This window comes from Eublepharis macularius, chromosome 10 (genome assembly GCF_028583425.1).
Source record: "Eublepharis macularius isolate TG4126 chromosome 10, MPM_Emac_v1.0, whole genome shotgun sequence".
In the NCBI taxonomy this organism is placed as follows: Eukaryota; Metazoa; Chordata; class Lepidosauria; order Squamata; family Eublepharidae; genus Eublepharis; species Eublepharis macularius.
In genome coordinates, this window is record NC_072799.1 from 42740498 (window position 1) to 42768113 (window position 27616).

Here is a 27616-nt window from a genome sequence, read left to right on the forward strand (position 1 = left end):
AAGTTACTTAGTTAGTGGAAGGGACATGCTGCTAGAACTGTATTTTGTTACCTAAAAACCATCTATAACATCTCCCGTAGATGATAAGTATTCTCCTTTTCTGATGGCAGTCTGCAAAATAAAAGCGCTCTTATTCTTACATTTCACACAGCTGTGAATGCAAACTGTACATTACAGTTATGGTCACCTGAGATAATTTGAGCTGTAGAGCGATTTAAATTTTGGCAGGCACAGGAGACTTAAAATGTGTGGATATATAGTGGAAATCTTGTATCAAGGCATAACAGGAAGAATAGTTTTAACATATTTGAAAGTAGTGTAAGTTTAAAACCTCAGTTATGGCCCACGTACTTGAATGGTACTTTTTTCCTCTTAAGCATAAAATAGGAAGTCACTTACTGAGAGTTGTGTTAATCAAATACCTACTAGATTTCAATCTTTGGGCATGGTTAGGTCTAAAATAATTTCTTGTATGACTGTTCAGCCCTACAGGATCAGCCAATGGAAATTATCATAATAAATACACTCATTACACTTCCCTCCCCATTGAGGCTTGCCTGGTGCCTATCTCACTGCTCTTTTAGATACCAAGCTGAATGTTGTTTTATGTGGTTTTTATGTCATGGTTGTTTTTACATTTTTATTTCTGGTTTTGTGTCTTGTTTTTATGCTGTGGGTTCCCCAGTGGTTTGCTCCATTGCCCGCCAATCGCTGGCAATCGTCGGGAGGTGGCAAACCACCCAGCGATCGCCACTGCCAGCAGGCAAGTGTGCAATGGGTGCACACCTGGTGGGGCGTGACTACGTCACTTCCTGAAGTGACATCATAGCATCAGCACCAGGAATGCATGTGCAAGGATCATCCTCCTGCTAAGTGCTGTGTCCCTCCCACTCCAACCCGGAAGGTGTAGGGACTTGGCAACCCTAGATTTATAAGATTTTATTGTACAACTTTATTTTGTGAGCCACCTCGAGCAAGTCTCTAGAGAGGCAGCACATCAGTATTATAAATATATGCATTTTATTCTCCCTTAACTCCTTTTTCTTGCAGAAGCACTTTGTGCTGAGTGTCTTGTTGGAAGCAGGAGGCTGTTCTTCTAAAGCTATTGGAAATCCAGGGCCCGATTGCATCTATGTGGATCAAGTGAAAGCAACAATCCTTCAACTGGACGGAATAGATCTCAGCATAGATGAGAGATTAGAATCGCCTTCTGCTCCACTGGTGTCCTGCGTGGACTGGTTCCTCCCCTCATCACGTGACAGTCTAGCCGCCTTACCTCTCTTCAGCAAACTGCAAAATACTTCAAATTCTAGGATTTCGCCAGCAAGCAAAAAAATGGTTTTTGGTGATTCTACCTTAAGAACACATAAAACTAGTCCCTTATGGGGTAGTGGAAGGTCTGACAATGTTGATGATAATCCTGAAGGAGGAAGAGGGAATGTTAATCCGTATGCTGCTCAGTCAAAAAGTCCAGGTGGATTTGACAGAAGCAGTAGTCTTTTTAAGGTACTGTTGATTTTAAATAACCCACTAAACCTCTTTCCCTGGGAGGCTGGCAAAATGCTTAAGTGAGTTGCAGCAGTTCCTGAGGAGGAGAAGGAAAGGAACAGCGCATGCCCACATTACACCTTCCTAGTCCTGTTCCCTTTCTATGGTTGCAAGCCTGAAAACACTTTCCTGAGAGTAAGCCCCATGGAATATAGTGGGACATACTTCTGAGTAGACCTGCTTAGGATTGCTTCTCATATTTTCAACCAAAAATGGCTTTGCAGGATGGAGATGGGGGATACATTCTGATTGGAAGGTTTTTGTGATAGTTGTATAATCTGTTGCCAGTACTGAGAGTTGCTACTAGTATTGAGATGAGGCCAGGGCATTATTCTGGTCTCCTCCAGGAGTTAAGGAGTCTTCAGCTGAGCTGCTGTTCTCACCACGTGCCTTTCAGAACACCTCCTTCATAACCTTCCCTGCAAAGATTTTTCTCTGCTGTTCAGCCAAGAAAACCTGTTGAGAAATCCAAACTTGGCAACACCTCTGTTTCCATGCTGAGCTGCTGTACTAATGGTGCACTCCTAAGCAGAGTTACACCCTTCTAAGATGACTTAAGTCAATGAGGTTAGGAGAGTGTAGCTCCATTTAAGATTTTTCTGTAAAGCATGCAAAAATTAACTAACAAACTGTATTCAAAGTACAGTATTTGGTTTTATGATGAAGTCGATATCCTGTTGGTTTAAACTGTGCAAACTGATTTGTAGTAAAAACTGTGCCTTTGGGTTCTAAAAAACAAATTAAAAAAGGAAATCTAGAAACTTTCAAAAAATGATGTTGCATGTCATTTAAATGTTACAGCTGAGTGCGTATTCACAAAGCGTGCAAATTGCTAAACCAACTTAATTTTGTGAAAGCAATTACTCCATTAACTATTAATTAAACCTGAATCTTTAATTGCTTGTACTTTAACGGAAGTTATTCTGCTTGCTTTTCAGATCACCAAAAAGAAAAATATTCTTCCAGGTCCATTTAATTTAGGAAGCCTGAAAAAGAACCCGTCAGATATGGAATCCGAATTATACAATGTTATGAAGTAAGAAGTGTTTATTTTGTTACTGGTGATGGTGGTACTTTGGGTTGGATCCTACCTGCTGTTACATGGCTACATGAGAGAGGAGGAATAATCTTGCCTGATTCCCCACCACACTGCAACCTTTGTCCTGTGTCACTGGCCCCCTTGCCAGCTAAAGAAACCCAGTTTTTTATTGTCTGCTCCATACTGATTGGCCGGGGAGTGGGGCAGGTCAGACTGGAGACTTCTCTTCATACTCCAGTGAAAGCTGATTAAGAACCCAGTTCAAATGAAGGGCCAGCAAACATTTTCCTAACTACCAAATAACTTTGGACTGTGAATCTTGTTTGCTGGCTTTTGTTGGCTGCCGGTTAACAACACCAGGAGGACATGTTTCTAAGTTCCCAAAGATACTTGTGGGAGTTTGTGTTTTCACTTTCTTTTTTCTAATTGGTGTCCAAACATTGTTTGAAGGAATTTGTTCTTTTTGTTCTCAGTGCCACACTTAGTGCTTGAGACAGGGCAGGGACCTTATTCGAGGCAAATGGGGATCAGAAATACCTTTGGACTTAATTTTGTGAAAGCATTTACTCCATTAACTATTAATTAAACCTGAATCTTTAATACCCTCTAAGATCCCTCAAGGGTGTGGGCTCAGTCCATGTCGGTGGTGGCGGGTAGCATGAACAGGTTTGTGTCTTCTTGAGACATTCTTTCTTCCTAGGTTATCCAGCATCTGGGCTGGACTTTTCCGTTGTATGAATTTCCATCAGGTTGTCCCTACCTGTGCTAGGCCAAATGCATGGAAGCTGTGAGCAGTAAAGTTGTGGCCTTTTTCAACCAGTTCCTGTGTTTCCCACCCCCCATTGCATTTGCAACTCCTCTCCAGACACAAGAATACTTTGAAATTAACTTCAGCTAAGCAACATAGCTGAGAGAGGCATTGTCAGCCTTTATGGTGCAACAGGAATTTTTACATAATTCTGTAACAATTCCTTATTTCAGCATGCTGTCATGCATTCCAGTATGCATAGAATTGACCATTCCCATATTTCATTATTGTATGTTGAATCGTGTGGGTGGATGTTTGTTTTTAAGGAATCTGTTTCTGATTTATTAACATGCTCTTTTTTTTACAGTTTAGCACCAAATGTGTATCTTATTCTTCCTAACTAATGTTTGGGAAGAAAGCCTTATTGATTCCAGTGGAACCTGACTCCAAATTAGTGTTCTTGACTCCAAATTAGTGTTACTAACTTAGTCATGCCACACATGTCATTAAGCCCCCGTCTGCCTGTATTAGCCTTCCAAATAAAGGAACAGCTTCTCTGATGGCCACTTTAGATATGAATATATTTCATAGAAATATATAGATGTTTGGACTTGGTGGGCTAGATTATCTGGCAAGTATTGTTAGGCTGTCTGTATGTGTTCATTTTATGGACTTGCTATGTCCCATGGCTTCTTCAGCAAAGAACTGTCTCTGTTCCATATTAACATGTATACAGATAAGACAAGCCCTTGTAATTTCTTTTTCAGTATATGTGGTGGTTTGATTTGCAAAATGGGGGTGAATTTTATATAGGTTTAGAGTCCGTATTCAAAGAATTTCTTTCTTTTGCTCCTGAAGGTTGACCTCTGGTCCTGAGAATACCCTGTTCCACTATATTTCTCTAGAAACCATGCATGGAATTTTTATCACTCCAACACATACCGAAGTAGCACAGCTCAGTGGAACTATCCATCCCCAGTTAATCAAGAACTTCCATCGCTGTTGTCTTTCCATCCGTTCCATTTTTCAGCAGACCATGCTGAGAGAAGTATAAATCATTATCTTTAATGGCTTGAGAGGGGGATTTTTCTAGTCTTTTCTCTTTTGAAGCAGGCATAAATACCCACATAATAAATTTAACTCATAAGTTTAAGATAGCAGGGATACTGTAGACTCTTTGCATAGCTGAAATTTGAAATAGTTTCTGTATATGGTGATGGTTAATTCGTTTTTTAAAATGGAAGCTGACAGCACTCCTCAGGAGCAGTAAAGCTTGGACTTTATATAACAGGCTTTAAATAATATTTGTATTACTTTGGCAAAATGCTTACTGATTACTTCTTGGTTTCCATGACAGTTTTTGCAGAGAGCTTTCGTTCTGTGTTGTCTCAATGCATAGAATAACCCCCTCTGTCTTTAGCCAGAAGCACTGCGGCACAACAACTAGTACATTGTACGAGAAATCTGTTTATATGTACTTCTGTCTCCTTCAAATATGACTCACATGGAAATATTTTTAAAAGTGCCTGTCCTTATGTAATATTTTGAAATAACACATTCTAGCTTTTGATATATATCAAGATCTGAATAAAGTAAGCAAAGCATGGTTCAAGCAAAGTACATCAGCAGTTGATTTTAGTAAGAAACTCTAGCTGAGAAGGATATTCTGAAAGTTTTTCATCATTTGTCTCTCTTCAGCTTTGGTGTTATGCCTAGCATTGTACTTACAGCTGTAGCAAACTCTGGGAGCAAACATCCAAGTAAGAGGGGAAATCACTAAAGAGATATTATACATCTGAGTCTAATTAAAAAAAAAACGCAGTGCAGCAGAGTAGACTGTCAAGAGACATTTTCACATATTAGAATGTACCTTTTCAGTATACATTTCAGAATGTAATATTTGCTGGTTATAGCTTCTCAAACTCAGCAATGGCAATATTCCTGTTTCTTCTTCATTAACCACCTGTTTTGTCAATATCATTACAGAATAAAAAGACTGCAAGCATTAGAAGTTTGGAATCCAAAAAAGCAAATTCTGGACTACATCAAGTAAGAGAACATGGAGTATTGTTTGAATGTTCACCTGACACGTGGATTGACCAAAAGAAACCACCACCACCGATAATGTACTGGGTTGTAGGGTAAGTGAGCTCTAATACACCTAGTGGTTTTCCTGTAGACTTTTCTAATGCTGCCAAATCCTCAAATTTCTCTTTGGTCCAAACTTTGTAAATCAACATACATAATGCTCATGTGGAAAATTAGTCTCTTTTCCCTACGTAGCGTTCTATTCTAGGATAATTTTTATATAGCATGTATTGAAAATGTAGCAAAGGCTGAATTCAGCTGATGTGTTTACTTAGCAAAGAATATTATCTGAAGTGGTGCTCTGGAGTTTTGCCATGGGTGTTCTGATGTCTAGTTATTCCATTTTTAGTTTTTTTTATTAAAACCTTACAAAAACAGACTGTTTTTATAACAGTCTCGAGACCTTGTTCTGACGCTGAACTTTGTTTTTGTGCAGGAGACTCTTCCTAGATCCAAAGCCACGGGAGTTTTATGTCTGTTTTCATGACTCAGTTGCAGAGGTTGCTGTTGAGCTGGCTTTTAAACTATCCTTTGGCTTAGCTCTGTAATAGTTTTTATCTATACAGCTGTCATAAGCAGTGCACAGATAGAAGTTAAATTATGGAAGTTTGCTGGGTGCTTGCTTTTTGAAGAGCTTCTCTGAAATAGCTTCCTTGATGGAAAATCTTTTCAGATGTTCACACTGACACTTGGATATCATCAACAGTCTTCTCAAAATACTTTTTAAAAATTTAAGTGAAAGTTATTTATCTTGAATTGTATCTTAACTACAAAATGACAAAATTTTACACATGAGGGTTGATTTCAAGAATAGTGGATATTGGTTACCCATATGCATTCCTGTATATGTTTTCAAATTTCCCTCTTGGGAAGTGCCCTTGAGATCTTGCAAGTTTAAACTTTCTGCCAAGTTCAAAAAGAAGTTTGAGGACTGACCATCACAGAAAACCCAACTGTAAAATTTCCTGGACTTCAATCAAGGAAGTATATTGTAAGACTGAATAGATTATGTTGTGTACAAGGCACTCTGACGTATTGGAATTCTGGCAATACAGTTCAGGGGGAAGCACTCTGACTTAACAGAGTGAAAAGGGGGGGAAACTACCTTGCATTAAAGAGTTATTCTACTATTGGTAATAACAAAAAAGATATTGTGTATAATGAAATAAATAAATGTTGTTAGAAAGTAAAATTGATCTTTTTCAAATGCTGTGTGGTATACAAGCATGGGGATGTTTATCAATTTGATTCTGAAAACTGCATATTTTTAAAAGATTTTTACAATAAAGATATATATATATTTGCAAAAGGGCAATGTGCCTGTTGTATTTTTGTATGCTTTCATTTTGAGGAAACTATCAAGGTTTTTTATCATGGGACATATTCGTTATCTGCCTAGTAATTAGAGAAGTTTAAGCAAAATGTTCAAGTCTTCCATGTCTTGAATTCATAAGTCACTGTTTGACATTAAATTTTCATTAGAGATCTATTTTGTATTGACATAGTCCACGGAGACCAGTGTTGTCACACCTTGACAGGTTGTGGTTTTTCAAAATCTCAGGCACAAGACTTCTCTTATCTGACACAAGATGAGCTAGAGCCGCCAGTTACTGAACCCAAAGCTGTATTAGAAAGCATATTTACAACACATAGTGTGTGGGAAGTTCCCTTGGTTCACTGGAAATAAGTATAATAAGATACCTACTATAGGTATACAAGAGAGCATCAAAAGCTTTTAGATAACCAAGTTTATGTGAAATCTAGTGCTGATGAAGAATGTCACATCACATATTGCTTACTTGGGAAACTGAAGTTGGATTCAAAGGTGCTCTTTAGTGAATGAAAGGTATTTCTATGAACAGAAGAGCACTGTAGTGTTTGAGGAAACTGATATTCGGGGTCCAAATGTCTAATACATCTTTAGCAAAAGCTTCAGAGGAAATCATTAATGAGGAAATTGCTCCACTAAGCTTTAAAGCCACATCTAACTTCAATTTTATTTGATGGTTTTAGTTTTTATACCTAGTCTTCCAGCTCCTCAAATTTCAGCTTGGTCTTTATTACAAACTAAAATGTAACATGTCCAGTTCCCCTCACCTGGATAGCCTAAGTGAGCCTGATCTCATCAGATCTCAGAAGCTAAGCAAGGCCAGCCTTGGTTAGTAATTGGATGGGAGACCTCTAATGAAGAAAACTAGGGTTGCAGAGGTACACTAGTGGCCAACATTGTGGAAACCTTTTGGAAAAAACGCATTTTTGAGGTTTGATGGCTCATAACACCACTTTTTTTTGGAGTAATACCATAAAATTATATATCAATGGAAAGATAATTTAATCAAGAATGTAATGCAATAACTTTTATGAAGGAATTTTTTTTAGAACAGTAGTTATAAAGAAGAAAATTGAAACACATAGAAAAAAGTTATACAACAATTCTCACCATGTCAGTTAATACTTAGTTGGGTAACCTTTTGCTTTAATTACGGCCTTACAACGCCTTCCCATGGAGTGAACCAAGTTTTTTAGTTCTGCAGCTGTTATAATGTGAAACCACAATTGAGTTATTGCTTCTATTAATTGCGGTTTATTGCTGGATTGCTTCTCACGAACCAGTTACTTTAGTCGGCTCCATAGATTTTCGATGGGGTTAAGGTCTGGGCTATTCCCAGGCTATTCCAACAGTGGAATATGATTATCTTGAAACCACTTTTTGCACACAGCAGCAACATGACATGGAGCTGAATCTTATTGAAATATAAATGCTTCATTATCTTGGAAAAGATCACGTGTGGAAGGCTTCAGTTTGGGCTCAAGTATTTCATTTATGTATTTTTGGGCATTTATATTGCCATTTATCACGCAAATTCTACCCACACCTTTTGATGTCATACAACCCCATATCATAACACTAACTGGGTGTTTCACGGTAGGTGTAATGCAATCAGGATGCAAATCTCCGATTCTTCTTCTCACGTATTTTATGCCATCACTACCAAACAGGGATATTTTGGTCTCATCACTCCAAATAACACTGTCCCATTGTTCCGCTGTTCAGTTAACATGGGTTTTAGCCCAGTTTAATCTTTTCAACCTTTGTTTGAGAGATTACGATGTTTTTTTTTGTGGAATTCTAGCATTAAGACCAAATTCCTCCAGTCTGCGCCGAACAGTCCTTGTACACAACTTCACATTGAATTGTGCCATTTTGTTCTGTATGATTTTTGTTCTGTATGATTGCGCCATTTTGTTCTGTATGATTTTCTTCTGTCACCTAAGATCATTCTCTCAATTCTTCTATCATCCCTTGCTTGTGTGCACCTTTTCCTGCCTTTACCAGTCTGGTTTTGTAGTGACTGAGTTGCCTTATACCTCTTCAAAAATTTAGAAATGCCACCTTTGATTAAGTTTCCACCAATTTTTCTTCTAATTTCTTCATAACTGTAGCCTTGTTCACTTAATAGTACTATTTTACATCACTTTCTGGATGACCAGTCAACTCTTTGTGCCATTTCTTTAATTTTATTATGTTTTACAAGCTCACTAAATGAAAGAACACAAACCAAACCAACCAACTTGATAGCAATCATATAACACACTGACAAATTACCTCCTCTCAGCTCCAATACATGACATCAATAGCTGAATCCTACTGTGACCTGATTGGCTCATCGCCAAAACAAGATGACACCTGATTGGCTCTCTAAAGACTCATGCTCATTGGCTACATTCAAATGAAGGAAAACTACTTCATATCAACCTAAGCAAGTTGTGCTTCCTTTTCCTGGTTATTTGGCTATAACATTTGGTAGAATACAGATAATTGAACAAACTTTGTTGCGTTACATTCTTGATTAAATTATCTTTCCATTGATATATAATTTTATGGTATTATTCCAAAAAAAGTAGTGTTACGAGCCATCAAACCTCAAAAATGCACTTTTTCCAAAAGGTTTCCCCAATTTTGGCCACTAGTGTAGGTGATGACAAACCACCTTTATAAGTCTCTTGCCATGAAAACCCCACCAGGGGTCGCCATAAGTCAACTCTGACTTGAGGGCTCTCCACCACCAACATGCCCAAGTATGATTTATATTAGTTTCTTCAACTGGACCTAACATGTAAGTGTCAGAGGATAAATGGTGTAATGGATAAAGATGCTTTTGATGTTACAGGAAAGGGAGACTCTTCAACGGAGGATAAAAGCTGTGTAACTGAAGTTCATTAGATTAATTTGATCTTAAGCAATTATTACAGTTTCTTTTGTGAGGAGGACCGGCCTTGGAATATGTCACAACACATTGCAAGAAACAGCAGTAATATCATTTGTGGAAATATTATTTTGATACCTTGCAGGGAGTGAAAGGACTATATCAGATCCCCAAGTTCAGTTCTCCTGCCTCTGTAATCATCTGTATTGGCATAGTAACAAGGGTATCAAACCATATTCCTCCCACAATGTATTCATACTTAATTTTAATGCATGCCTTATATATATCTATAGATATGGATATATGGGCCCTGTCTGAAATGAAGTAACTGCCATTGCCATCTGAGTTTTTTATTGTATGTAGTGTTTTACATTTTATTATAATGTTTTATCTGCTTTTATGTGTTTTTATATAAATTAAAATGTTGTGCTCCACCCTGAGCCTGCTCGGCAGGGAGGGCGGACTAAAAATCAAATAAATAAATAAATACATTTCATTGCCTGTATTGGAGAAAGAGGGAGAAGCAGTTCAGCAGCAGCCCATTGCATTTGTTGTGCAAGCTTTTTTGCTTGACTTAAGCTGGAGACATTCTGCTTTTCTAAGTTCTCTTGCAATCTCATTGCAAGAATTGCTACTAAATTTTGCACTAATTTTTAACATCTAGTTCACAAATGAGTTCTGAAAATCCAGCCACATTGAAACATTGTTCTTAGGGAATCAAAATGGCTTTGCATGTTTAAAACATGCAATTCACTATTATTCCACGGTATTAAAAGTTTAGCTTTAGAGAACTGGGCTTTTTCCCTCCCTTGCGTTCCTGTTTTCTTTTTTACTAACACCCAACCTGATTTTGAATGTTTATAAATCTGAAAGCTTGCTTATGCTTTGTAACTTTTCAGCTGGTCCTAATAAAAGCATTAACCAATTAATCTATTCTAACTTTTGGAATTTTTCCTTATGGGCCGACACAGCTACCTACTCTCTCTTTTTTGGTACACTGAGTAATATTGAAAAAACTATGCCATTGCTAAATGTTTCTTCCATGAAAGAAGAAGAGCAACCATGATAATTATGCTAGGCCCTAGATAATCAAGCTGCCTCAAAGATAGTCCTAAAATGCTTTCCTCCTACGACTTAAATGTATAATCTCTTCTATAATACACTAGCAAAGTTGTATTTTTCCATAAGGTATGACAGTCAGATAAATTTTGAGCATCTTTTTCTTTATTAGGCAGCTGTGCTTGGTAGTGCCCATCACTGTTCCATGCCCAGAGAGATCTCACTCCGGTTTGTAGTTGCTCATTTCTGGGCCTTAACTAGCAGTGGCGTTGGCACCATTTCCCTCCCTCACCCAGAGGTCCCAGAACTTTCTTTGAAAAGGGATGGCCAGAGAAACTCCTGTGATTGGGCACTGGTAGGTCATGTGGCTGAGAAGGCATGTGGCTTCTTTGTGAAGGGAGGGGGGACTCACTAGTTCCTTCAGAGCAGTGGCAGTTAGAACAAGTGTTGCCTGGTGCTGGGTGATGCTGCTAGGAGGTTCTAGTTCCACCAAAGGCTCTGTGATTAAGCAATTGACAACATGCAGGCCGCTGCAGAGGGGTCACAAATTTTTGATCCCATCTCTTTTGGAAAGGACCTCATGGCAGGGGGGGTGGCTGCTGCGGTTTCCAAGACAACAGTAGCACCCATTGAGCGTGTGAAATTGTTGCTGCAGGTCCAGGCCTCATCGAAACAGATCCGTGCTGACCAGCAATACAAAGGCATGATAGACTGCTTTGTGCGCATCCCTAGGGAGCAAGGTATGTCCTCCTTGAAAGTCAGGCTCCCTTTGAGATTTGGGGTTGTAGAGATTGTTTAAGCCATTTAACTTCCAGGAACGAGTAGTTAGATTTAGGTAAGTCTTTTTTGTCTCAGCCCCACATCAGCAATATGGGAATAATATTGGCCTGTGAAGCAAGGATATTGTGAGCGTTAGTAAGAAATCTGTTCAAGAATACATTGCACATATGTTATTTCCACTCCCAAACAATATTGCAGTTTGCCACCCCTTTCTTCTTTTAAAAAGGCTAGTGCCGTTCTTAACAAACACGGTGTCATGATTCCCCCATGTGATAATTCCCATTTGTCCCTCTTTACAACTTCCAGATAAAGAGTTCAGAGTATGTAGGTATACCCTCCTTTCCTGTGCTAACTCATGCCATATCAGTTATTCCACTCGTGTAAATTTGTCAGCTGTAAGACATCTTTCTTAATATTTCCTCTTTCCTGTTTCAAGTAAAATTAAATGCATACAGTAAGCAGAAATTCCCCCTGCACCTTCATGCTTTCTCCCTCTAAGGGGCAATGTAGTCACTAAGCAAATTCTCTCTCTTCTTCACCTTCCTGCCTTTCAGCTAATAAAGCTACAATCCTATGCACATGTAATTGGGAGTAACCTCAGTGGAACCAACTACTCAATTAGCATTTATGGGCACATGCTGCATGTATATAGAATAGACAGCAGCAGCTATGGATTAAAACATGAATGCAGTGATAACTTTGACCTACCTACTTCTCTAACCAGCAGAGCCAGTTCATGGTATTATGGCAATTAGGTGATTTAATTTTGACCATTTTTATACTGTGAACCCCTTATGCATATAACCTGAAACATTTGGTTCTCTTCTGGGGTATTTTACATGACAGAATGTTTTTCCTGAAAGGAATTTTCTTGTGTAAAATACTAATTGAAGACCACCACATTTGGTAATTGAATAACAGCTATAGTTCTAGTGGTTTATTTAAAAATATGTACACTGGATTTCAAAATGTGTAGCCATTTCTTTCTTTTGTGACCAAAACAGCAAAATCTGTGGCTGGAATAAACTGCCTGGAATAAAAAATGTCCTGTCCCTTCAGTAGAGGGTTAATGCGATGCTATTTACCAGGTGATGTTATTTACCTTCATGTCAAGATAAGGTTTAGCTGCCTTTAAGCCTCTACTAAAGGGACAGTACAATTTTTCTTCAGGCTGTTGGCAACCCTAAAAAGCTAACAAATGTATTGTGGCATCTGACAAAATGGGCAGTGACTCATGCAAACTAATGACACAATAAATATGTTTAGACTTGATGGTGCCACAAGATTCTTTGTTGTTTAACTTGAATGACATAATAAATTATGGATTGCTCAAATGTTATGTTCTATAGTATCATAGTGTATACTTTTAATAAAATATCAGTACAAATAAATATACTTACTTGTCTTCCATCACCTGCTGGAAGGATGCCTTTCACTTACGTTGTTCACTAACTAGAATTGTTTTTTTTCTTCTCTGTTCCCATAGAAAAAAAGATGTTTCATGCATTAACAACTTTTTGCACTGGATATTGTCTCATCCTGTCCCACATCAGTCTCTTCTCTATTCATTCTAAATTCAGCCTGTCTTATAAAATGATAATGTTGACTCATTGACTATATTAAGATTCTCTCATTGTTCCAATGGTTCTTGCTTACTTTTTCTTTCCAATAAACTCTTCCTTTCAGACCTTCCTCTTGTACTATCTTTCAGTTTTTGTTATATACCTATTAAGGGAGCTTTAGTTTGTGAGGGCTCCAAGATATCTAGTTGACTCTTCATTCAACTTTACATATTATCTCATGCTGCCATTTACAGCTGCCACTCTCTGAACTACAATTGCTGCTTGTCTCCTTCACTCTTTCCTTCTCTTTCTAATCTTTCCTCAAAGCCTACTTTTCCTTCAGACAATTTTTCTCGTATAACCTCTCTGCTATCTTTTCTGCAAAATAGTCCCTTTTCAGTTTTCATTTACCATGGTACTAACACTCCATGTACTTAACAGCTTAATCATCAGCACGTCTAAAGGGACAATGATTTGTCTAACGTAAGGATTATGATCATTAAAAACTAACTGCATATATGCTTTCAACGTCAATAACCTAGGCCACCATTCTTTATTCAGAGGGTCTTAGCACCCCCTTTGCTGGTGTATCTTAGACAGCAATAAAGTGCAGATAGTTTGTTTTAATGTCACAGTGAGCTCACAGTGATCTGTTTCTACTATTGATTCTCATTCTCTGGCATTACTAGCACTCAGCACACCAGAATGAATTGTCTAAGCTTCCTGCCAATAGTTGCTTCCTTACTGTCCATGAGTTAGGCCAGGGATTTGTTCTATACCAGCCATTACTGATTTTGGAAAAGTTATACAGACAAATAATTGTGTAGTGTGTGGAAAAATATATACAGTACATCTATCAAATAGTTTGAATTAGACATCTCTTTCCTAACCTCAAAAGACACAAAATTCTAGTATCCCTCCTATTAAAGGCTTTCCACACCCTCAGCAGTCAAGATCATATTTTTGTAGGAATATTGGCTTGGACCAAAGGTCTTCTCATAGATGATGCTTCCACTCACAGAGGAGAAGGTATCCAGTTTGTGTGTATTTTCATCTATGGGTGCTGTCTCCCATCCTGTATCCCATGCATGTCAATGATCTGCAAGAGAACTTTTAAGAAGGCTGAAATATGGAGACGGGGCAGAATACTTTAGATCTGATCCATTGTGTTGTTCTGTATTTGTTGTCCCTTTTCTCAAAGAATGTCCCTAATGGGGGATTTATCACAAGTCAGCTGTTATCTCCTCAGAGCTAGCCCTTATGACTCCAAGATCTTTTTATTCATGGTAATAATACTTAAGGCTCAATTCACAAAGCAAAGTAGTTGCGTGAAGAGTATATGTCAAGTGAACCAGTGTGGCCTACTGGTTAAGAGTGTTGGATTAGGATCTGCCATGGAAGCTTGCTAGGTGATGTTGGGCCAGTCGCATTCTCTCAGGCTAACCTACCTCACAGGGATGTTGTGAGGGTAAACTAGAGAAGATAAGAATGTAAGCCACTTTGGGGAGAAGGCAAGTTATAAATGAAGTACAGTAAATAAAATAAATAATGGATATGTACAAAGATTGGCCTCTGGTGATCTAATCCTGGATTTGCTTCACAGGCCACCCAAAATTGCAATACAGCCCCACAGAATTGATTCTAACCCAGCACCCAAGGGGGTATTACAATTTAATTATGAATTGGGCTACACATTTTTAATCTATCATTTTATTCCTTTCTCTTATTGCTATGAGATCCTTAACAAAATTCTGTTTTAGACTAGTATTTCTTAAATAATTTGTAAAGACATATTTCCAGATACTGTTGCAATTTTCATGGAGAATGATAAAAAAAACTGCACCATTAGTGATGAAAAGGTCCCACGTAAAGAGCACAGGTACCGTGTCCTGTATTACAAAAGAAAGATGTTTACACAATAGAAAAGAGTCCAGTAGCACCTTTAACAGTGCAATCCTATGCAGAACTACTCCAGTCTAAGCCCATTGAAATCAAAGGGCTTAGACTTGGGTAACTCTGTTTAGGATTGCACTGTAGGACTAACCAACTTTATTGTAGCATAAGCTTTTGAGAGCCACAGCTCTCTTCATCAGATGCATCTGACGAAGATAATATATAGTTCTGAACTCAGCTATCAGAAAAAAATCAGGACGAGATCTAGTTCTTCAACAAATTGAAATAATAACTATGTTTCCCTGTAATATATAGCATTTAAGATAACACAAACTCTGCATTTTTTTAATCTGTCTGTAGGATTTGTCAGCTTCTGGCGTGGCAATCTTGCCAATGTTATCCGATATTTCCCTACACAGGCCCTAAACTTTGCTTTTAAGGACAAATACAAACAGATTTTCATGGCTGGTGTGGATAAAGATAAACAGGTAATATTTGTGTGTTGCAATATTTGATAACTTAAGAAAAAACTTCACAAGTAGTCCTCCCTAAACTTCTGCTTTCTTTGATCATGCAGAGTTGTATTATTGACATATCTTATTGATACATTTCATTAGGCAGCATATAAATGAGGCATGCACTTTTGCATAAAAATGTACAGCATCTGGAAGACTAATTTAATTTTAACCAAGTACTGTTAATGTGTGTAATGTCTCTGAAATTTTTACCAACGTATAGGATTTTTTTTCTAAACGAGTTCAATTTTTTTTATTCTTAGCTAATTTTCCTGGTTGAGTCTGTTAAACCAAAATGAATAAATTAAAAAAATTGATCCTGCTTATTAAATGGAGCAATCCAACTTCAGCATTTCACTGATGCAGGTAGTTCTCCAGAGGGATACAGAAGGTTCCCCAGTGCTGTGGCTGATCTGGAAGTGGTTTTATGATAACAGACCCAAAGCTTCTAACAGTTGTGTCACCAATTCCTTCTCTATCTATAAATGTTTAAACCAACAAATAAAATGGCATGGGGGTAGGGAGCAATCAGAATGAATTGATGCTCTAAATAGGGTGCTGTGCCAACTTCCCCCAGCCTATCTACAGCCCTGAATGATTTCCTGATTCAAATTGGGTCAGTGTGGGAAGGACAGAGTGGAGCCCTTCCACCACCACCCCAAAACAAAAGTTTTTGCTAATTAAAACTGATGTGTATACCCTATACTGTTAAGGAGTATAACAAACAAAACAGGTGAGTATCATCTTCCTTTCCTTTATAGAGTGAATAACATCACAGCAAGGCTGATTATGAGTGGAGAAACAGTGTGGTGTAGTGATTAGGGTATTGGGGTAGAATCTGGGAGATCTAGGTTCCTAAAGCTTGCTGGAATACCTTGGGCTGGTCACTCGGTCTAACCTACTTCACAGGATTGTTGTGAGCCTTAAATGGGGAAGGAAGACTCATGAATGTCACTTTGAGTTCCTAGGAGCAAAAGTGGGATAGAAATGAAAACATGGCCGTTTCCACACTACTCACCTTCTTCCGGAACGGGGCACAACGTCACAAAAAAAAAACAGAAGATAGCGTCTTCTCACGTGAGTTTTGCGTGACATCGCGCAAAACTCGCGTGAGAAGATGCTATCTTCCGCGCTTTTTTCGTGACGTCGCGCCCTGTTCCAGAAGAAGGTGAGTAGTGTGGAAACAGCCAGGCAGAGTGGAAAGGTTAAAACATTGTTCCCTCTCCATGTGGCTCTGATTTGAATTGGCTTTATTTTTGCTTGTAAAGATGAAGGGAGATCCATTATGTCCATCTTTCCCAGGTGGATTCTTAGTCAAATTAGAACTAGACTGAGGCCCATATTTTTAATATCAATATTTGTAATATATTGATAGGTAGATTGGAATAGGTATTTTGTGGTATGCGCAAGTCCCAGGTTAAATCGCCAAAATTCACCTTTGGTATGCATCTTTGCAAAAATCAGGATAGACTGGGAATTTTGTTATGGGGCATTATAAGAAGAAACTGAAGCCCAAAATCTGAATATTATCATCAAACCTTGCACTTCAGGGACTCTCCGTTTGCATAACTTCTATTTCGAAATGAGCCCAGTTTTTCCCTTTCAGTTTGGGAAGTGGTTTCTTTTAAACTTGGCTTCCGGTGGAGCAGCTGGAGCAACTTCGCTGTGTGTCGTTTATCCATTAGATTTTGCTCGAACTCGATTAGGTGCTGATATTGGAAAAGGTAGGCACTTTGTCTTCTTAATGTATTTAAGATGTAGCAGGCAGTTTGTGTGCTGAAGAAGGGGTATATTCCATACTTTTTAGTAAGAAAGTGCTCTTGCCAAATATTTTGGGCTTGGATCCTAAGCAACGTGAGCAGAGTTGCACTACATGCAGAGTTACAGCAGCCTCCCCACATCATGCCTTCTCTGCCCCCCAAACTGTGCTCTTGCAGGTCAGCAATCCCCCAGGAACAGTGTGGGGGGCAAAGTTGGAAATCAGCAGTGAAAGGGCAGAATCAGCAGCGATTACCAATGGAAGCAGAACAGATGATATATACCAACAGAACAAGAAGTTAGGAAGCATGCCTCTGAGCCGAAACAGATGAGACGAGTTCCCTCAATTCAACCTGGGTTGAATTGCCTCAAGGTTTGACGGGAAATGTAGGCATTTCTCCTTCCCGTCGCTCAGAGGAGGAGGGGGGAGGAGGAGGGCTCCTCTCGCCCGGCCGCCGCCGTTCCCAAGCGCAAGGGACTCGAGGAGCCTGGAAAGTGGTGGGGGGATGCTCTTAGGCTGGGGCGCAGCGGTGGCAGCGCTCTTGCTGCTGCCGCTCGCCGCCGCCGCCGCCTCTCTCGCCGCTGGAGAAGGAAGCCGGGAGGAAGGAGGACGAGAGGAAGAGGGGGGCAGGGGGCAGCTGCAGCAAGAGCGCCACCGCCGCCGCGCCCCAGCCTAAGAGCACCCCCCCTCGCCACTTTCCAGGCTCCTCGAGTCCCTCGCGCTTGGGAACGGCGGCAGCCAGGCGAGAGGAGCTCTCCTCCTCCCCCCTCCTCCTCTGAGCGACAGGAAGGAGAAATGCCTACATTTCCCGTCAAACCTTGAGGCAATTCAACCCAGGTTGAATTGAGGGAACTCGTCTCGTCTGTTTCGGCTCTAAGTCTCTTTAAAGAGGTACATTTTGGGCAATTTGTGTAGACAAAAATCTCATGCTTTTTTATGGCCATTGTCTCAGCTTTATATTGGAGCCCATTTATTTCTTGTCTCTTTTTCTTTATACATTGAATTTGCATCATTGCATCCATCCACAGACATTATGTTTCCTAATTAAGTACCAATCCCAAGTACCAAAAGAACTGATGTACCAAAAGAACTGACTGCTAAACTTGGGTTCAGTTATGCCTAGTGATTCCACAATGGTGGTTCTACTGTACTAGCAAATACTAATATCTGACAAAGGAGGTTTTGACTGTTGAAAATGTATACCCTGAAAATCTTGTTGGTTTTTAAAATGCTACTGGACTCAAGTCTTGCTGGCAAATAGGTCATGGCAATTTGTGACATTCTGGAAAGACAAAACAACCAACCAAAGGGAGTGGGGAATGGGGAGTATTGTTCCTAGACCAAGATAGCCAAAGGCATTGTCCAGTTTGTGACTCCCATAATAAACATGTTAGGAATGTCTCTACAGTTTAGCTTTCCATAATTGCTTTTAAATAGGCTTTTTCTAATCTGGCATGCTTACACAGTAACATTTTCTTCAGTTTTATTGAACCTGTTGTTGAACAGTGATAAAGCATACAAAGATCACATTGTATATATCTGTCTGATTGCAGTTCCCCTGAATCAACCTAACCTTTTTTTCTTCCATAACAGGTCCTGAAGAACGACAGTTTAAAGGCCTCTTTGACTGTATTTTTAAAATTGCGAAAGCAGATGGGCCTCGTGGCCTATACCAAGGATTTGGTGTTTCAGTACAAGGAATAATTGTGTACCGAGCATCCTATTTTGGATGTTATGACACCATAAAAGTAAGTTTCCCTGTAAAAAACCACACTCTTGCAAAATGTTTTTGTGGGTTATTTATAGGCCATATTTATTATGCCGTGAAGTATTATCTCATTCATTGTCAGAACTGTTCAGATTTCTGGCATTATTTCACAAACAGAGAGCTGTACCTGGGAGATTTCCCCAAAGCTACTCAGTAGGTTATGGTAATGTTGACATTACTGACTGTTTGTTGATTGTTGCTATAAATTTATACACCCCAATCCAGTAATTTCTGGGACTGAATTCTTCTGCATATGTGAAGATTCCTTGCTTGCAACTGTTCTGTTCATTTCAACAGAGGAAGCAGATCAACATACACATCATGTTGCAAGCAGGCATTCATTTCCTCTACTGAATTAAGTGGAGAAGCCTTGCCTGTCAAGACCTGTGTTGGGTTAGCTGGAGAGTATGCAGGCTCTAGTTTGGGTTTTTTGTTGACAGAGCAATAGCTCGTTTATTCTTAAGGAGACCTTGTGCACCAGGCAGCCATCATTCTCATTTTCGAGGAAGGGAACTGAAGCTGTGAGATAGAATGAGTGACAGATTCAAAGCCAGTAAGTCCTTGGCTGAACAGTTCCTACGGAATCCAATATAAAATATTCCATCCTCACTAGACTAGGGATGGGCAACATGTCACTGAGAATGCACTATGTTCTCCAGGGACAAGAACAATTCAACTCACCAACAGATGGCAAGGTTCTAATATATATGTATTTATTTAAACATTTGTATGATGCTTTTCTCCCCGATGTGGACCCAAAGCAAATTACAATATGAATATGTAAACAAATAAGGAACAGGGAGGCTTCCCAATGCAGGGCAAGTCTGTCCCTCTCGCAGAACATCTTCCTCCCAGCTCCATGTCAAGAGCTCTTTGGCTCTTGCCCTGCACCTCATACCTCTGGATCACCTCAGGCTTAAAAAGATCACCTGCAAGAAAGTGGCAGGGCAAAAACAGAGGGCCAAACTATACACTACAAGTTTCATGAATTCACCACAGGGAGTAGCAGCCGTAGTGCAGCTGCGGGTTCCTAGTGACACTTCCATTTAGAACCGCTGTAGAAGCTTGAGTCTGATCAGGAGTGGACTCCATTGTGGGTGAAGGAGGTTTCCTCATCCCACTGTTTTCCAAGCTGAAATGGTGCCAGAGGGGCATTATTTGCTATGTTACACGTGCAACGCCCTGAGAGGGCAAATAATGCACCCCAGTGCTGTTTCAGCTAAGAAAAATGGTGTAGGGGAAGGCAGGAGCCCCTCCCTGCACTACATTTCCAGTCAGAACTGGGGCCCTGCAGTGCTTCTAAATGGAGGTGTCACCAAGAACTTGCAGCTGCTAGTCCCTGTTGTATAATATGTTCCACATGTAGTGTGGACCTCAGCTGCAGGGCTTTATAGCAGCAGGCTGGAGTTCCAATTCCTTCCCTCCTGGACTTGGGATTACCTACAGTTAAGGGTTTCCTGATATATAGCAGTATTTTCTGTTGTAAACTTTCCCCAACAATGCCCAAGGATCATTAAGAGTAGAACCAACTCAATTTACTTAGCACTGTGTAATTCTTATTACAGATATTTTCAAAACACCTACTATCCTTTGTTTCAATTCTCTAGTGCTGCCCATTAATGCTTTCCTTCATGAACTCACTCATGAAACACTTCAGTTCCTCCTATCATTACATATGTGCTCAGATGGTACAAATTAGGTTTGTCAACAGCTTGGAAGGAAAAACATCCTGCCCCTTTAATAGAAGGCTTAGTGTTATTTAGCTCTATGCCATGAACTTCAACTGCCCATTTTCGTGCATTAAGTCTCTATTAAAGGGGCAGGACATTTTTTTTCCTCCAGGCTGTTGGCAACCCTACTTGTGGGCATCTTAAAAGCAGCACCCACTTTTTATGGCACCTTGCTAAATAACATCACCCAATAATTGATCCAATTCATACTTACATTAAAGGGACAACTAGAGTTTAAAGCTGGCAACACTATAAGCCACTTGTCAATCATCCCAACACTAGACCACATTGCCTCCGATTGCTAATGTTAATCACTTAAATATTGTTTTCATTTGGTTTGCCTGTCACTTATTAGGTGTAAGTTAAAGAGGGAGGGCAGGGTTTTTTAATTATATTGATTATAAGAAGTGCAAAAGAACCCAACATTATCTGTCCAGGGGCAATATGACAATTTGAACCCACTAATTTTTATGTTTATATTCTCAAGGCAGTTGGATGATTTCTTATTTCTCTCTCTTTCTCAATCAGGGATTACTGCCAAATCCAAAAGATACTCCATTCATTGTATCTTTTGCAATTGCTCAAACTGTGACGGTATTTTCTGGGATACTGTCATACCCCTTTGACACTGTCAGAAGACGTATGATGATGCAGGTATACAACATTCTTAGAGAGACTTGCTTTATATGATTATTGGGGCTGATACAGTAGCAGTGTTTTGATGCTTCTTGGCCCATTGCATCTCCCCATCTCAAATACTTTCCCCCAGAATAAATAAACAGAACTTCCTTGCCTCCCCTCTCCTGCTGCAATCCAAAATGCCCCCCAAATGCTGTTCTAGTAGGACATGGGATTCCACAGGAAGAGTATGAGAGGGGAGCCAGAGGTTTGCTGTGGGAAGGGGAAATTGTGGGAAATTGTCCTCCCTTTCCATCAACAGAAATCTACGTGGGATCTAATCAGGTATTTAATGTTGTTTGGCAACTTGCACGTGAGTGTTCAGCAGGTGTGATCATCCCAAACAGGGCCACAACAGTTTGTGATTTCCAGTGCATTTTATCCGTAAGATATTAATTGCTTTCTCACCATATTTTGGTTATATTATTTCAGCTTTGAGAAGGCTATTCCCACCAAATAATGTGGTTTACTGACCACATTAAAATTGTACCACATTGTATAAAAATGATTTATACAATTTACTGATGAATGAAAGGTCCCTACGCTGAAAATTCCTGCGCTCTGCAGAAATATTTCTACTGATCTCTGTACTGGACTAGGATCTGGGGGATCCATGTTCAAATCCCCATTCTGCTGTGGATGCTTTCTGAGTGACCCTGGGCCAATCACTCATTCTCAGCCTAGCCTACCTCACAGGGTTGTTGTGTGGATAAAATGGAAGAGAGGAGAACTATGTAAGCTGCTTTTGGTCTTTATTGGAGAGAAGGGCAGGGTATAAATAAAGAAAATAAAAAATAAAGATTTATTTGATTTACATTCCTTGCTATACCATAGAACGGATCTATCCAGTATTTCACTCAGTGTTGCCCAAGTATCTTCCTTACTGCAGCCCCAATCTCACATGACTTTTATCCACACAGGTGCTATGATCTCCAGCATAGTATTTTTTGGTCAAAGAGACATCTAAGTCCTTTATCACCAGTTGAGAAGCTGGCTGGATTCTGTCTCAGAACAGCTTTTAGCAGTTTCTCCTAATCAGACAATTCAGGAGGAGACTTAGAAGTAGAGTTTCAGATCACATATTATTAATTTCCCTTTGGCTTCTGTAGAAAAAGCCTATAGACATTTCTCAGAATAAATGGCTGAGTATTACATCTTTAAACATACTGTTATCTTAAATATAGGATATTAATGGAAAACATGAGATTGAATACGGTTTGGAGGAAGTGCTGCATATGTCAACTCATGGAGAAGAAAATGCAAGCTCTAAACTAGTTATTTGTTGTTCTCTGTGACATGTTATTACATTTTTAAAACAACCCTTCTTCCAAAGAGCAAAATCTACATGCTCCCTTCCCATTTTATCTCCACAACTAAGGGAGAATGACTAGATGGAATAGGTTGCAAACTCAAGGTTGGGAAATTCCTGGAGATTTAGGGGCAGAGCTGGGTGAGTCCAGGCTTTAGGGGAGGAGAAGGAACTCAGTGGGGTATAATGCCATAAAGTACCACCTCCAAAGCAACAATTTTCTCTAGGGGAACTGATCTCTGTTATCTGGAGATCAGTTGAAATTCCAGAATTCCAGGCCCTACCAGGAGGTTGGAAACCAAAGGCACCAAATGAGCTTCATGGCAGAATGGGGATTTGAAACCGGATCTTCTCGGTTGTAGTCTGACACTCCAACCACTACAGCATCACAGGCTGTCATGCTGACATTGGTAAAATTGGCATTACCTTCCACCAGTGCCAGTTTCAAAATGAAAGAACACTAGCAGGTGAACCACTTGCAACATATATTTCTGGTGTTATGTTTATTTATTGTATTGTATTGCATTGCATTGCATTGCATTGCATTTATTTATTTATTTTTACCCTGCCATTCTGCCCTCACAGGACCACTAGGGCTGCTAACAAATTAAGACATACAAATTAAAATCTCACTTTAAAAGCCATTAAACCCAACACTTAAATATATAATTAAAACAATTTAAAACCAAAACTGTATATATATCAAAGATAAAATATATATCAAAGATAAAATATATATCAAAGATAAAAATAACAGTTCAGACAGTAGGGAGGGGGGAGGGGTCACTGAAGGAATGCTAAGCAAAACAAAAAGTCTTCACCCACTGGCAGCAGATGGCAACAGGACAGGCAAATCTCCCTGGAGAGAGAGTTCCAGAGTTTTGATGCCAGTACTGAAAAGGCCCTGTCCCAGGTTGCCACCTACCTAATCTTGGAAAACACGGGTATCTGAAGCAGGGCTTACAAAGATGACTGCAGTGCTCAGGAAGGCTCATAAAGGAGGGGGTGAACCTTCAGGTATGTTGGTCCCAAGTGATAAAGGGCTTTAAAAGTCAGCACCAGCACCTTGAATTGTGCCCAGAAACAGATTGGGAACCAATGCAGATGAGCCAAGACTGGAGTGATGTATTCACTGGGACCCACTCCAGTCAACATCTGGCTAAGGATCCCATTCCCCTGGTGGGGGCGGGGGATACCCCGCTTTCACCCTCCACTCCCTGCTACCACTTACCTGGCCAGCAGGGGGGAAAGGTGCAGGAACAGGTGCGCTCACAGGGCTGCACAATGATACCACTTCCCGAGAGTGGTGTCATAGTGCCACCCCAAGAGCACTCCTGCACGTCACAGTGGGACAATTTGGGCCCCAAACGGGCCGAACTGGGCCCATTTGAGGCCCATATCAGCCCACTGCGAAGCTCACATGTGCCCCCGTGCCTAAGAGATGACGTTATTTCCCAGAATTAAAGCAGCAAAAAGGTAAGCGCAGGGTCGCCTCCCCCACTGGGAGGGTAAGGGGACCGGGCAACCTTAATCCCAGCTGCAGCATTCTGCACAAGTTGAAGCTTCCAAAAACTTTTCAAGGGCAACCCCAAACAGCGTTCATTACAGTATTCTAATCTAGCTGTAACCAGGGCCGATTCCAGATGACTAACCTTAAGTCGCTTCATGCCGCCCTCTTCCGGATCGCGACGGGGAAAATGCGAAATATCGCATTTCCTCGCGCGAGTTTTGCGCGACGACGCATTTTCCCCGTCGCGATCCGGAAGAGGGCGGCATGAAGCGACTTAAGGTTAGTCATCTGGAATCGGCCCAGGGCCTGCACCATAGCGGCCAGATCTTTTCTGCCCAGGAAAGGCCACAGCTGGCAAAAGGCACCCCTGGCCACAGCTGCCGCCTGCTTATCCAGCAGTAGGCCTAGGGCCAAAAACACTCTGAAACTATGGAACTATTCATTCAAGGGGAATACAATACTATCAAGAACGGCTGATACCTGAAATCCTGGGTATTAGTAAACTTCCTTCTGAACTTTTTTTAAATGTTTGAAATTTGTAAGGAGGAAGTACATCTGCTGGAGTAGACAAAAAAGCAAAATCTTGCAGCGTATTTGTATTCAATAGTATTGATCCTTTCCTATATTTGGGGGGTATAAAATATATTGAAAACAGCAAATACTATGGCTGGACCAGTGGAATGGATATCCATCAGCAGAAAAGGACTTTCTCACCTCCTCCATCTTGCTGCAACTCAAAAGGCTCCCCCAAACAGGGGATCCCCAAAAACAGCATGAGGGGTGAATCTGCGGAGGAAGGAAAGGTTCAACAAAAAAAACCCCTGCTTCTGTTAGCAGAGTTCTACTACTAAATCCAGTCCAGTTTCCCCCATGTTTGGAATCTCCTCTCAGGTTTGTATTTACTGTAGTTGTAAGCCCTCCCCCAAGTGACATTTTGGTACAGCCCCTTTTTAAAAATCCACAAATATTAAGAAAGCCATAGACCCAATTTTTGAAAAATCTGTAAAAGAGATCCCAGGTTTCAACTGGCACTGAAAACCTCCAGAATGGTTTGATGAAGTTTCATTAAAGAATAATGTTCCAAAAACATGCTGCAGACTTGATCCGAGCATCAGCAAGCTTCAGAACACCCTGAGGGTAGAAGTGACCTCATTTAACTCTGAAACTGAAATGAAACATCACAAGATCATAGAGCTGCTAAATTTAGCTGCAAAGATCAGCATCAGGGAAGTATTTACTCAGGCACAATGAAGAGAGAGGTGTTCTTAGACCTCATTCTAAAAATGCTCAGTACAATGGAATAAGCCCTTGCTGTGTGTTGAGTGGTGTATATTGCCCGTTAATGCCACGGTGTCTAAATAAATCTCTTTGAATGCAGAGTGGTGAGGCTGAGCGGCAGTACAAAGGAACCATTGACTGCTTCATCAAGATATACCAACACGAAGGGATTCAAGCCTTCTTTCGGGGAGCCTTCTCAAATGTTCTTCGTGGGACAGGAGGTGCTCTGGTGCTGGTCCTGTATGACAGAATTAAGGATTTTTTTCACATTGATGTTTCATCGGGCTCCTCGTCTGAATAAATCCACTACTGAGAAGCTGCTTTACCTGCCAAACCCAGAGATGACTTAACTGTTCTGAAAATGTTCTTACTCTTATTCCACAAGTGCCATTCCTAACAGGCTGTAGTTCATTGTGGATCTGCGTAATCTGCAGTTATTCTCATGATCTGAAAGCAGCCATTTGTTTTCTTAGAGAAAGAAGTTATATTTTACTTGTTTATAAAAACCTGGCTTTAATGTATTTATTTGACTTCATTTATACCCTGCCTTTCTCCCTAGTGAGGACCCAAACGGTTTACATCATTATCTTCTCTCCTGCATTCCATTCTAACAACAACTCTGTGGGGTAAATTAGGTTGAGATTGGCCCAAGCTTCCATGGCAGAGTGGAGAGCTGAACCTGGGTTGCCCAGATCCTAGTCCATCACTCTACCACTGAACCACACTGGTTTTACTCTGTTTCTTACATTACTCCTTTTCATTACCAAGTCACAATCCAGGCTGTTGTAGAGAGCCCTCTGTTCTAGTGAGGTCATGAATGAGCTGTGATTAGAGCCCAGATTTTCAGACTTTATCTCAGCACTTGCTGTTAGACTTCATCTTTTCAGTTGGTGCTTTCCCAGACAAGGCACAAACTAGGTCCAAACTCCACATACCTTTCCTATTAAGCAACTTTTGTTCTATTCAGGATGTGCAATATTTCTCCCCAAAATAAATGAGGATAGGTAGTTTTATAGAAGTAGTGGGATTGCTTAATAGATACAGTTTTGTTCGTACAACGTTGTGTGCCCCCAAGAACTGGGGAACAGAAACAGGGAGGAAAGCAGATAACTTTGTGAAATACAGACTATTTGTAAAGTCTGATTACACAACAGCACTTAAGGGATTGTAATAGCATGTCTTCCTAACAGAAATTCTGTTTATTCCAGAGAAGTAGTCATGTTTAATTAGTTTAAATAGTTATTGAGTAAAGAAGTACTTCCTTATGTCCACCATGGGCAACAGAATGGACAACAGGAAGAGCTTCTTTACTCAATGTGTAATTAAATTATGGAATTCACTGCCAGTGGTCACAGATAGCCATGAGCTTTAAAAGCGGATTAAACAGATGTCATGGAGGATAGGTCTAGCAGTGGCTACTACTAAAGAGAACCTCCACATCCAGAGGCAGTAAACATCTAGGAGACAGCATGCCAATGCTAGGAGGCAACATTAGGTCAAGGCTACTGTGTGAAACTGGATACTTAACTAGATGGATCATTCACCTGGGCCGTTTCCAGACGGCCCCCCCGCCTCGCGAAACGTCGCGCGTCGTTGCGCAGAAAACGCGAAATATCGCGTTTTCTCGCGCGAGTTTTGCAGAGCTCTTCTTATGTTAAGAGTTTTACAGCAAAACCAAAAGGAGTTATGTCACTCTTTAATAAGGTTGCCAGCCTCCAGGTAGTGGCTGGAGATCTCCTGGAATTACAACTAGTCTCCAGGCCACAGAGATCAGTTCACCTGGAGAAAATGGCTACTTCGGGGGGTGGACTCTATGAATTATGCCATGCCAAGGACTTTTCCGTCCCCAAACCCCACTTTCTCCAGGTTTCACCCCCCCGCCCCCAGATCTCCAGGAATTTCCCAACATGGAGCTGGCAACCCTACTATTTAAAGTTTAATAGGTTTATTGTCTGTCTAGATGGATATAAAGAACTGTAAACAGTGATGTCAAAAAGGCATGAAATGTAAGAGTTACAGCCTGTAGCATTTCTGTCCAAAGCTCAAGCCACATTCAAAATAGTGTCTGGCAATAATATCCCTTGCTTTGCAAAGTTCATTTAACACTTCTTGGGGGGGAGAAAACCTGCGCCTTGATTCATACC

At 40.3% G+C, this 27616-nt stretch overlaps 2 protein-coding genes across 3 annotated transcripts in view; both read left to right on the top strand.

Moving 5' to 3' along the window:
• INTU (inturned planar cell polarity protein) overlaps positions 1–17148 on the top strand; it is a 61452-nt gene extending 44304 nt beyond the window's left edge. Inside the window, exons 12-17 of one of the 2 annotated variants that reach the window (XM_054990496.1) lie at positions 1051–1506; positions 2487–2584; positions 4194–4383; positions 5322–5476; positions 15286–15413; positions 17047–17148. In XM_054990496.1, coding sequence (XP_054846471.1) covers positions 1051–1506; positions 2487–2584; positions 4194–4383; positions 5322–5476; positions 15286–15364 — 978 coding nt within the window. In that variant the 3' untranslated portion in view covers positions 15365–15413; positions 17047–17148. Of the gene's footprint in view, positions 1–1050; positions 1507–2486; positions 2585–4193; positions 4384–5321; positions 5477–5859; positions 6681–15285; positions 15414–17046 lie in introns of those variants that run through there. The other variant, XM_054990495.1, reaches the window with a different exon arrangement.
• Positions 17023–25773, top strand: SLC25A31 (solute carrier family 25 member 31). The gene is made up of 4 exons (XM_054989633.1): positions 17023–17164; positions 18793–18947; positions 21226–21351; positions 25573–25773. Exons 1-4 carry the CDS (start codon positions 17023–17025, stop codon positions 25771–25773), a joined length of 624 nt encoding a protein of 207 aa, XP_054845608.1.
• Positions 25774–27616: the final 1843 nt, after the last annotated feature.

Bases quoted from the DNA above. Each gene is read 5' to 3' on its own strand.
- SLC25A31 (XM_054989633.1), top strand. From the start codon at position 17,023: ATGAGCCCAGTTTTTCCCTTTCAGTTTGGGAAGTGGTTTCTTTTAAAC. The intron at 17,165-18,792 runs GTAGGCACTTTG...CTTCCATAACAG, and splicing joins AGGTGCTGATATTGGAAAAG to GTCCTGAAGAACGACAGTTT. The intron at 21,352-25,572 runs GTATACAACATT...CTTTGAATGCAG, and splicing joins GAAGACGTATGATGATGCAG to AGTGGTGAGGCTGAGCGGCA.